The 11,296-nt window shown below is 41.6% G+C and overlaps 3 protein-coding genes across 3 annotated transcripts; 1 reads left to right on the top strand and 2 right to left on the bottom strand.

The window, feature by feature from the left end:
• Positions 1 to 148: 148 nt before the first annotated feature.
• LOC131272125 (cytochrome b-c1 complex subunit 8) lies at positions 149 to 833 on the bottom strand. Its single transcript, XM_058273764.1, has 3 exons — positions 766 to 833; positions 390 to 577; positions 149 to 312 (listed from the first exon to the last, which is right to left on the bottom strand). The coding sequence occupies exons 2-3, from the start codon at positions 541 to 543 to the stop codon at positions 218 to 220; spliced, it is 249 nt and encodes an 82-aa protein (XP_058129747.1). The 5' UTR covers positions 544 to 577; positions 766 to 833; the 3' UTR covers positions 149 to 217.
• Positions 834 to 2,093: 1,260 nt separating this feature from the next.
• On the top strand, positions 2,094 to 2,907 carry LOC131272124 (large ribosomal subunit protein uL23m). The gene is made up of 2 exons (XM_058273763.1): positions 2,094 to 2,464; positions 2,527 to 2,907. The coding sequence occupies exons 1-2, from the start codon at positions 2,171 to 2,173 to the stop codon at positions 2,686 to 2,688; spliced, it is 456 nt and encodes a 151-aa protein (XP_058129746.1). The 5' UTR covers positions 2,094 to 2,170; the 3' UTR covers positions 2,689 to 2,907.
• An 850-nt stretch (positions 2,908 to 3,757) lies between these two features.
• LOC131272121 (WW domain-binding protein 4) lies at positions 3,758 to 5,391 on the bottom strand. The gene is made up of 4 exons (XM_058273760.1): positions 5,237 to 5,391; positions 5,097 to 5,169; positions 4,224 to 5,023; positions 3,758 to 4,156 (listed from the first exon to the last, which is right to left on the bottom strand). Coding segments are annotated over exons 1-4 (1,080 nt in total). The 5' UTR covers positions 5,239 to 5,391; the 3' UTR covers positions 3,758 to 3,951.
• Positions 5,392 to 11,296: the final 5,905 nt, after the last annotated feature.

Genomic DNA, 11,296 nt, shown 5'->3' with positions numbered 1-11,296 from the left:
TTCAGTTACCATTTCCAATTTTTTTCAGTCTATCAGAAGATTTTCCAACGTAGCAAAACTGCATATTTGGAAACAATTCCTGAAAGTCCTGAACAATTTAAAGGATTTTCTCATCACTATACCAATGAGATGATGATGTAGTCATCAGTTTTAGTTAGGTTGTTGCCATTTTTATTACACTGCTACACTTTTGCAACATTTTAGTACGAACGTAAGCTTACGAATCATTCTCAAATTCGGCTGGGTTCTTGCGATTGATTTGGGTATGCAGGTTTTCGATATAGTTGTAGACCATGTATCCCATGATGAACGCTGGTGTTGTTTGGAAGGGGAAAAATTGAACGAGCATGTTAATAAGAACTTGACAAAATCAACAATTCCAAACTTACGCGGTGTGACGATGAAGATTTGCGAGCGAATTCGTCGCAACGTATTTGGTACGCCCTTGCTGATCACATTCGCAAAGGCGCGTTGCTCGAATGGAGAGATTTTGTGGGTAACTATTCCACGTACCTTTGCAAGCTCACCGAATCCGTGACCCATGATGGTTGACCGAAAGAGTTTTTGGCAAAATTACCTAAAAGAACAACATCATTACATAACAATGAAGGTTTGTGAACAACGCAACATCAGTCCAGAAGCACAGATGAAACAAGGAGGTAAGACAGTAGCCGGAAACAATCAGCTCTTCAATATCCAATATTTTTTACTCATTGAATTTCGCAAAAGTTGGTTAATTTCGTAACAAAAATATAACCCACAAACCTGCAAAACCTTGCTTGTAGCGATTCTGGCACGGACGAACAACTTGTCAAAAAGACGATTCATTCAAGGTTTCTAGATACGCGGTAAGGTATTATGCTTACTCGTCCTGTTTGTGTTAAAAGTTTGTTTGGAAACGAATTGTCAAAACCAGCGTTGTTCCCGCTAGGTGATTCGAGCAAATCCGAGTTCCGTTTCGGCGTCGCATCAGAGCGGATGGTTAGCAGTGCACGAGGGTTCCTGAAAGGGTTAGCTGAAAAGTAAGGTTATCTTAGGCACGGCCGCGTGGTGTCGCCGAGCTGGAGCTCAAGTCAGAGAAATCCTAGCCGACGCACATCTCGTGCTGTTTGAGTAATCAAGCGGATCACGAGTTTCGTGCGATCTGACAAACGGAAGGAAATATTCCTTTCGTTACGGCGGGTGAACAGCCGCATTTTGACTGCTCACTAGCGTGGTTGGCTAGCAGTGCTCCTGGCCGCATGGTGGCAGTCAAAAGGTGACGCCTACAGAAAATCGAAAACCACAGAAAATCAGGACATATGGCCTTTAGTTGCCAGTCCTTAACCTAAAGAGGTCTATGTCTCCAGGTTAGCTTGCGAAGGCCCAGGAAGCTGGATTCAATAGCCGTACTGGAGTAAATCCTCGACGAAGTGAAGAAGAAGAAGAAGAATTCGAGCAAATCGTACTAAAAAACGTCCTACGTGACACAAACATCGAGCAGTTTTGTTTGGTGTGTAGGACGAAGTAGAACGATTGCTCGAAAAACGTCCTACATTTGTTTCATGCCCATACACAAAAGTAACACGTTTGTTTGTGCGCAGGACGTTTTTAGTCCGATATTTCGAGCTGCCTAGCGGATTATTGTTGGATGGTGCCCAACTGTGCCACCTAGCTCCACTCACTAAGGTTGTCAGTGCTTCACCGCGTCAGCTTTTGACATGCTAAAATGTATGGGATTTGACAACTTTCGAAAAGCCTAGGCAGCTCGAAATATCGTTCTAAAAACGTCCTACACGCACAACAAACGTTCTACTTTTTTGTATGGGGGTGCAACAAATGCAGGCCGTTTTCGAGCAGTCGTGCTACTTCGTGCTACTTCCCATACAAAACTGCTCCATGTTTGTTTCATTTTATGTCGTTTTTAGAACGATTGCTCGAAATCGCCTAGCGGGTACAATTTCGAGCAATCGTTGTTCCGCGCGTAGGACGTTTTTAGAACGATATTTCGAGCTTCCTAGCGGGTAGAATGCCGGGTTTGACATTTGGGTAGCAAAACAATCTTTATGACACAACAGAACGCCTTGACGCCTTGTTTCTCCGGACCTTGGGTTTGTTATTCAATCGAATTTACCATAGCATGCTGTTACAAGAATAACAAAATATTGTTTTATATCTTGTTAGGTGCAAAATGTCTACTCGTTGGTATCCGATTTATCAGCTAGGCAATCCCCAGCTGCGAGTGTTTTTACCGAACTTTTGGCTCAAGCTTGTGCGCGCTGAACACGAGCAACCGGCAAATGTTGTGCAGTTTGCATGTTCAATGGAAATGACCAGACACGATGTGAAGAACTATCTTCAGAAAATATACAAAATACCAGTCGTCAACGTTCGCACACGCATTGCGCTTGGGAATACGAAGCGCGATATGGTTCTAGGATACATAACAAAAGAGGAGGATACCAAATATGCATACGTTACCCTGGTAAGAATCTAGCTTTCTATGCGGGTTTTTCGATTCTTCGTAATGGTTTATTCGCTTTCTAGCCCAATGATATGAAGTTCGAGTTTCCTGATATGTTCCCGACAGACGCTAAACAAAAGATTGAGGACGATAAAAAATCCTTGGATGACGCCAAAAAGAACCATAAGAAATTTCTAGATAAAAACAAAGACCGAGCAGGGACTCCTGGTTGGTTCTCTATTTAAAACAGATTGCATTTTCTGAAACAATAATTACGCTTGTACAAAGTTGTCCTCGTAATAAACACGTAATAAATAGTTCGATAGCAATGGGTGTTAATAATACTCTGCCTACTTGTTCTAAACACAGCTTAAAATACGGGTAGATCTTCTCCTAGTACGCCACGATTTATGGTAGTTTCACCATTTTATTCTAATATTTACACATTGATCCCGCCTTCATTCAATGAAGAGAAGCTTCAAAGAGGTGCAAGTTACAGTCAGGGTGAATATGCGATTTTTTCTCAAATTTAATTTTTTTTTTAGGGTGTGTGATGCCTAGAATGGTTGCTGATTGCTAAATAAAAATAGATTGCATGGTATAAAGTTCAACATATTCTTCGCAAACAACAAATCTTTATTAGTTGGAGCACAAAAGAATGTTTAAATTCAAATTCGAATTCTATTACGCGTTATTAATCATGATTCGTCGAAAAATTCTGCATTTTTCCATATCATTTATATTTGAGATCCGGATTCGGCACACGTATTAACTTCTTATACGTTTCGAAATCAATATTCAGCTCCTCTAGGTTTTTCCATGAACATTTGCAGCTAGAACATTGCCGCAAGTCATAAAGGAATACCACCTGTTACAGAATGAAGTATGCATTGAATTATGCGCCGAAAAAACTTATTCTTGGAGAAAATACTTACATTCTTATGCACTGAACATTCAAGATGGACCCTGCCAAAAAATAACATTCCACATCGAGTGCAATGGATGGTGGTTTTGCCGCGGTTACATTTACACGCCGCCAGTCGCTGTTCGTCTGCTATTCTGTTTTCCTCTGTTAGAATCGGCCCAGCTTGGACCAATGCCTTCACCTTTTTTGGAAAGTTACTTTTCTTCGCAGACATCTTGCTAAGCAAGATTCGTTATTGCTATAGCTTTCTTTGTTTTGCTAAAACTGACCACTGCAAGCGACGGCCTAGTCAATACTGAACCAGCAGCGGGCAACGTGCTTTACAAGACAATAGGCGACTGTGATTGAAAGGAAAGGTACCAGGAAAACGAATAACAGTTTTTCGTGTCGTCGATTCGTTCGAACCAGTCGATAATCGATTTTTATCACATCGATTATTTTAACAAGACAAGGTAAATAGACTTTTGAAGTGCGATAAAAAAGTTTAAACCCGCATTAGCATAATGCAACTTTGATAATTTTGTAAAACAAATTATTATTATTTATGCTTAAATACATATTCTTTGAATGCTATTATTTTTCACTAATCATTATCCAGCCGCTGTCGAGCATTGCGCTGAACTTTGCGCTTTTTCATGAACGTGTCACTAACGGTGGCTTTCACTTCATTAGGTATATGACCTACAATTTTTTCCTTAAATTTTGGTTGTGGAATTTCAGGAGCAACATTAGGAACATACAACGGCGCAGGGGCCACAGGAAGTTCTAAATCAATTGGTTTCTCATCTCTAGAAAGAAACAGAAACAAGGAATAATGGTCAAATTTGCATATGTAAAAGAAAATTTCGTACATACTTCGCTTCAACAGTTTTCCACGTTCCGTAAGGATTTTTGGAACGTTCAAGTTCAAGATCAACTTTCGCTTCTTTTTTATGATCAATCATTTTTTCAAGATCTTCTTTAACTTTTCGGTTATGCTTGAAAATGTGAGCCATGTTTTCACGCCTCAATCGTGCGGCTATTTCATCGGCATTCTCCAGCTCATATTTCGAAGTCGATTCCTCCGTTTCACGTTGTTTTTGCCATGCGATTTTCGACAACTTCTCATACTCTGCCTTTTTCATGAAACCTTCCTTCGGCGCTTCCCAAACAGATTCACCAGTCTTCACGTTCCAAAAGTAGGGATAACCTTCGTCACTTTCCGCTTCTACCCACATTGATCCATTTCCTGCGTTAGCAACCTCTTCAATGCGTCGTTTTTTAGTAGCCGCATTTCGTTTACTTGCTGCCGACTCATCATCGCTATCGATACCGGCCATGTACAAGGGATCCGCTTCACGACCTTTTTTACGAGGTTTAGAGGGTGCTGCAGGGCCGATGCCTGATGTTGATGGCATGGCGTTTTCAATGGCTTGAGAAGCAGCTTCTTCGGCTGCTTCTTGTTTTTGTTTCTCATATAATTCGCGTGAGCTGATGTCCGCTCCTGCAGAAATATCTTGCATGTACGCCTTCATGGCTGCATCGTTCATCTTTTTTAGATCGGCATCTATCTTATGTTGCTCCTGTTGGGCTTTATAGCTGTTACGGCTGATTTCCGTGATGCGTTTTTGCACATTCAGCTGATGCCGCTTTCCATTTTCATGGAACTGAACACTCTGAGAAAAGATACACAAAATATAGAACTTATTACTCAACTCACGAACTATAAACTCTGTTAAACACACTGACCGACTTGTTATCCGCAATCCAGCACTTGCAAAAGTCGCAATATTTTCGATCGTTGGACTTCCAGTAATCCGCCCTTAGAAAGAATTGAAAATCAACACTTAATATTCACGAAGTTAACTCATTTTGGCATGTACGCTTACATCGTCGATTATATGATCCACTGGCTATATTATATGATGATATGATTATATAAATGAGATAAAGAGCACAAGAGCAATGTCGGTTAAGTTAAATAAACACTGATAATTATATTCTTCCAATAAAATCCAGAACTAAGGAAAGAAACAACTACACATTGTTGATTTGTTTTGGATTTGAGAATTGACCAAGGTTGCTTAATTGTAAATATTAGTGTTGGCAAAAATCGGGATTCGGAAGATTCGAAGATTCGATCCCTAGACGGATTCCAAAGATTCGAATCCCATTTAACGGTTTCTAGCGATTTGATTCGTTTAGGTTTCGAATCAGATTTGATTGGTTTGGGACTCGATTCGATTCTGACTTGATCTTAAACTGTTTGAATCGACTCACAATGATTTGAGTCGAATTAGTCACATAACTAGTCGATCTAGAGACAATGTAATTGATATAAGTTTACTCAAATCGAACGTTGGGTAGAATGTCCAATGGACATATATTGAGTTTTTTACGCGATTCGCAAGTTTTGCTCTAGAAAAATTCCTGGATCCTATTTTTTACAAAGAAATACAGTAGAATGTCCATTCCCAAGGAGAACCCTGCTGCACTTGCCTACCAAAGGTATCCATGCCTACCTAAAAGAACCTTGCCAAGTGTATTTTTGGTAGGCATGGACATCTCATAACCTACCAATAATTTGTTTTGGGAGGCACCGCAGTGGAAACAGGTACTGGCTGTCAAACCTTTGTTTGTTTACTGTTTACTGTGCAAGTCTGGCCAACTAGCTGCGAGTTACAGTTCCAGTTCGGTAGTGAATCAGAGCGGAGGTTAGCAGTGCACAAGTTTCCTGAAAGGGTTAGCGGAAAAGTAAGGTTACGGCACGACCGCGTGGTCACGCCGAGCTGGAGCTCAGGTCAGACAAATCCTAGCTGCCGCACATCTCGTGCTGTTTGAGTCAATCAAGCGGACCACGAGTTCTTGTGTCCTGACAACGGAAGGAATTATCCCTCCCGTGGACGGCGGGTGGACATATGGCTTTTATAGCCGGTCCTAAAGGACGAGCCCCTTCATAGGAGTTCGGACAGAGTCGGTACGCCTCTGATTACGAGTAAGGGAATAAACGTTCGACTTAGCGTAGGAGGATATACCCCGACTCGCATAGCGAAAGAAGAAGAAGCTGCGAGTTAAGAATAACGCTTTCGCGGGTTTGGGTGTCGGAATCGGAGTGAAGTTTATTAAACAATGTGTTAAACAACATCATGAAACATGGTAGGAAAAGGGCAGGAAAGGAAACAGGATGAGACGATGACCCTTAGCAACAGGCGCCGAAACTGCAACTCAGTGTTAATAGTTGGTCGGTGTCGGTTGGACATCACGGCGATCATCGGTTGTTACCGGGTGTAACATAGCATCGGTGGCCCGTGTCCGATAGCAGCGCTTGAATCGACCGACTCGGGGTGGTTAACCGGGGCCGGGTTAACTCGCACCAGACAGTAAGTACGTGTGTAAGAACCCACAGCAGAGAGTTCTTACTGATGATGATTTGTCCGCACTTTTCACACATTTCAGTGTCTCGACAAGGAGGAAGAAGCGGCTTGAAATAAACATGAATGCATTCTACGTGTTTTCAATGGGCATGACGGAGTGGTGCTGCACATCGTACATTGAAGGAGCCTGCTACGATCCGTGGTCGCTGTTTGCCAGCACGAACCAGAGGAGGCGTCGGACGATTTCTGAACATTTCCCCTGATTGCCTTCCGAACCGGACGATATGTATATAATATCATCGTTGTATCAAAATAATAAAACAATCAAAAATATTTTCCTGCATGAAAATAATTATTTTGGGAAAGAAAAGATATCCTGAACCCAGCTCATATAATCTACTACGAATGGGTACAGTCTGTTCTCGAGTTACGCGGTTCTCGACTTACGCGGATTCGGAGATACGCGGTTTTCAAAATTTGACAGTAGATTGGGTTTATTACATCGATTTAAATTCCCGAGATGAACAACCACACGAATAAATATATAAATTACACATTTGCATAACTTACGCTTTTTATTTCGTTTGTTGCAATTTATGTTGTTTGAATACGCTTGCATTGCATTCATATTAATGAACAAAGAAAATTTTTGAATATTCTATGATACATGTACACAAGAGCTCGATCTCTTAACTCCTAGTATAAACTATGTGTCAAGCAATATTCGAGATACGCGGAAATTCGAGATACGCGGATTTCTCTGGTCCCAATTATCCGCGTAACTCGGGAACAGACTGTATACGTTTTTTACGCGTATAGCCAGAAATAGGTGTTATAAACACGTTGCACAGTCACGTTGTCAAAACAGTTCTCTTTTGCGGTGTCCCGCAAGTATCAAGAGAATTGTTTTACCCTTCTTTTCAGAAGTGTTTTACATCCAAAATTGCATAGGAAATCTGCTGCAAAAGAAGGGGTAAAACACTTCTGAAAAGAAGAGCGATCAGTTCTCAAGAGAATTCTTTTACCCCAAAATAACGCCAAAATTTCTCGTTGGGTTATCCGAGTTGTTCTACCCAACCAAACCCATTTCATCAGGACCAGACCCTTTTTACCGGATTTGCATCGGATTCTGGGGATTCAGAATAGGATAAACAATTTCCAGACCGACATTGATTTGTTTACATGATGATGATGATGATGATGATGAGTCCCACCGCTTACCCCTACATAGGTTTGAGAGGGAAGAAAGTATCTTACGATATTAACCTTCAGATCTACAACCGCCTACCTGGGTAAGTTTTGCCCTTTTATTTTGCAATTACTTCGAATTGAACAGTTATATCGACTCGAAATTCCTGGAATGCCTCAAGCAACATGTTTTGTATCATTCTGCCGAAAACCGACTTTTTATTTTTATTCTAAGTATTTTTTTACACCATTTTTCCATTTATACCCCTTAAATCTACAACCGCCTACCCGGGTAAGTCATACGTTTTGCACGAGAGTTTTTATTTTTCTGTACCAAGACAAACCACCAGTAGGTGAAAGGAGGTGCCCCTCGGGTTTTTCTTTTTATATTTATATTGAAAACAATCCTAATTTATCTAAGACACACTATGAAAGACTGTTTTACTCCTCGAACTCCTCGAACAATAAGTAATGAGATAAACTCGAAGACGATCTACAAATATGCAAATTATGCTACATTTTGGACCACACAGCGGCAACGAAAGCATTCTAGGTGAACTTTCATAATTTTCTACACAAAATAATAATTTATTAATTGCAAGAAAATCATGATGCAACGGGTTGAATTAAATACAAAAGAAAATGTTATCGTTTGAAACAAAACGATCGAATTTATGTATATGAGCTAAGTTTTAAAATGTTAAGGCTTAAATATTAGTTGTAACAATGTATAATGAAGAATTTCCTCCAGATATGCCACTGAATTTACTGAGGAACATGAACATTTCCAAAACGTAAAATTTAATAGAAAAATATTTCTACATCTTTGAAATTTCAATTTATAAGCAAAAATGTTGAAGGCACCAAGAAGTTACTTCACCAGAAACTTAAGAAGTATAAACAAACACAATAACTTATTGAAAATGTATGGTTTACAGAGTTGGCGATTGTAGATCCATGGGATAAAATATATTTGAATGAAAAAATTACTTACTTATCGAATTTTTAATATTATTATTTGAATGGGATGTGTTAGAAAACATTCTTAAGTATCATTACTGAAAATTTCAACTCACTACGGCATCTAGAACAAAAGATATTAGCTTTGAAGCACAGCAAAATGCAAACCCCCATACAAAACGTATGGCCTACCCGGGTAGGCGGTCGTATGTTAACGTAGGTATTTTTGGTCGTAGACCTGAAGGTTAAATATAAATCACCAAACGAGAGGGGGCATTGGGGCATTACTCTCCAGAACAGTCGTATCCAACTCTGCTCCATTCATACAACGGTCGTCATCGATTACACAAGGGGGTACAAGTTAGATTTCCCAACTAGAAAAAGGAGACCACTTTCCGGAGTAGGGCAGGTATTTTCGCACAGTTTTGGCTAACACCGCCAGCTATCAATGGTTGATAGTGTGGTGAAACCCACCAGTACTACTTAAGGGACCTGATCTTGTTCCTTCCATACAACGGCCCCGAGCAATCACCTCGATAGGTAAATCGCCGAGTCCCCCAAGGTTAACGAGGCGCCACTTTCCGGAGTGTAAGAGGATATTTCGGCTCTGTTTGTAGTTCCCACCGCCAATTAACACCTTGTTGACGGGAGACGAAGATCTTCGTCTGTTTTTGACTCAACGTTGAGGACGGAAAGACGGACATGTACGTCGCACGTATACCATTGCACAGCCGAGCATTCGGGTTTTGGTTCGTTTCGTCGTATCCGTTTCGATCGGTCGTTCGTTACCGGGGCGGCTGGCCCCGGTGACAGCAGCTAGTTTTGGGAAAAAAACGCCCGTCAACAAAGTGTTAAAGTTGGTTGATAATGTGATGCCACTATCAAGAACAGAAAGGGACCCAACTACAGCGAGATGTGTAGATACTATTAGTTCTTTTCGTACAGCCATGACCACAAATTGTCCTCATTTACGCACGCGTGTCTCAAAACTATGTAGACTCATCCATTCTATTAAGTTAAATTAGATAATAAAAATAAAAAGTCCCTGTTCATTTTTTTACTCATCATCATCATAATCAAAGACCATGTTGACAAATGCAATACTTACTTACTTACTTACTTACTTACTTACTTACTTACTTATGTGGCGCTACAACTGCTGAGCGGTCTTGGCCTGACGAAGCTCCATCCGAAACCGCTCACGGTCGCTCGCCACGCTGGTCCAATTCTGTATCCCGGCTTTATTGGCGGCTTCGTCTACGCCATCCTTCCACCTCAATTTAGGCCTACCACGCCTCCTCTGTCCTTGGGGACAGCCTAAAAGGACTTTACGGGCTGGGTCGTCCGGTGCCATTCTCATGACATGACCAGCCCACCGGAGCCTGGCGAGTCTATGTCGCTGTACGACAGTAAGGTCACAGTACAGCTCGTAGAGCTCGTCGTTATAGCGGCTCCTCCATTGTCCCTCCTCACATACGGGGCCAACAATCCTCCTGAGCATCTTCCTCTCGAACACGGCTAAGAGGGTTTCGTCAGATTTGGACATAGTCCATGTCTCGGAGGCGTATGTGAGCACTGGTACTATGTATGTTCGGTATAGTCCCAGCTTCGACTGTCTTGACAGGTATCGTGAGTGGAAGAGATTTCTCAGACTGTAATATGACCGGTTGGCTGCCAGCACCCTAGCGCGAATTTCATCTTCAATGTTGTTGTCGGTGCTGACCTTTGACCCAAGATAGGTGAAATTTTGGACGACTTCAAAAGTGCGTTCACCCAAGGTGTATAAATATAGAAGGTGACTTTATGTCGCTTTGGAAGGGGTGCCATATTTGAGAAGAGTTATGTCAAAAGCCCAATCCTTTTCCGATACCCCCCTTCAAAATCCATATGAATACCCCAGAAGTGTTATGTCAAGTCATGAAATGTCATTTTACACTGGACGACTTCACCTTCTAATTTATACACCTTGCGTTCACCTACTTGTACGTCACCCCCGCGTAGGCTTTCGACAATTGTTGGCAGGGCCGCTGATGGTGCCACCATAATCTTGGTTTTTCCCTCGTTTATCTGCAGTCCGAGGTTAGTCCGAGGCCGCTTGCTCGATCCTTTGGTATGCTTCTGCTACATAGGAGAGTCTTCTACCAATAATATCAATATCATCTGCGTATGCCAGGATCTGGATTGACTTATAGAAGATGGTCCCCGAAGTTTCCACCTCCGAGTCTCGGATGGCCCTCTCTAGCGCTAGGTTGAAGAGTATGCAGGCAAGCCCATCCCCTTGGCGCAGTCCCTTGGTGGTAGCAAAGGAACTTGAAAGTTTTCCATCCACCTTCACCTAACAAGTGACGTTGGTCATGGTCATTCTTACAAGTCTGATTAATTTAGCCGGGATTCCAAATGCGCTCATGGCTTGATACAGTTTTACCC

Source organism: Anopheles coustani, chromosome 3 (assembly GCF_943734705.1).
Source record: "Anopheles coustani chromosome 3, idAnoCousDA_361_x.2, whole genome shotgun sequence".
NCBI lineage: Eukaryota > Metazoa > Arthropoda > Insecta > Diptera > Culicidae > Anopheles > Anopheles coustani.
This window is presented reverse-complemented; position numbering and strand designations above follow the sequence as displayed.

What these genes read in the sequence shown, in the direction of transcription:
- LOC131272125 (XM_058273764.1), bottom strand. Translation starts at nt 543, where the DNA reads ATGGGTCACGGATTCGGTGAGCTTGCAAAGGTACGTGGAATAGTTACC. An exon ending in AATCTTCATCGTCACACCGC is followed by an intron (nt 313 to 389) that starts GTAAGTTTGGAA and finishes AAACAACACCAG; the next exon opens with CGTTCATCATGGGATACATG.
- LOC131272124 (XM_058273763.1), top strand. Translation starts at nt 2,171, where the DNA reads ATGTCTACTCGTTGGTATCCGATTTATCAGCTAGGCAATCCCCAGCTG. An exon ending in AATATGCATACGTTACCCTG is followed by an intron (nt 2,465 to 2,526) that starts GTAAGAATCTAG and finishes TTCGCTTTCTAG; the next exon opens with CCCAATGATATGAAGTTCGA.
- LOC131272121 (XM_058273760.1), bottom strand. An exon ending in GGATTGCGGATAACAAGTCG is followed by an intron (nt 5,024 to 5,096) that starts GTCAGTGTGTTT and finishes ATCTTTTCTCAG; the next exon opens with AGTGTTCAGTTCCATGAAAA. An exon ending in TGGAAAACTGTTGAAGCGAA is followed by an intron (nt 4,157 to 4,223) that starts GTATGTACGAAA and finishes GTTTCTTTCTAG; the next exon opens with AGATGAGAAACCAATTGATT.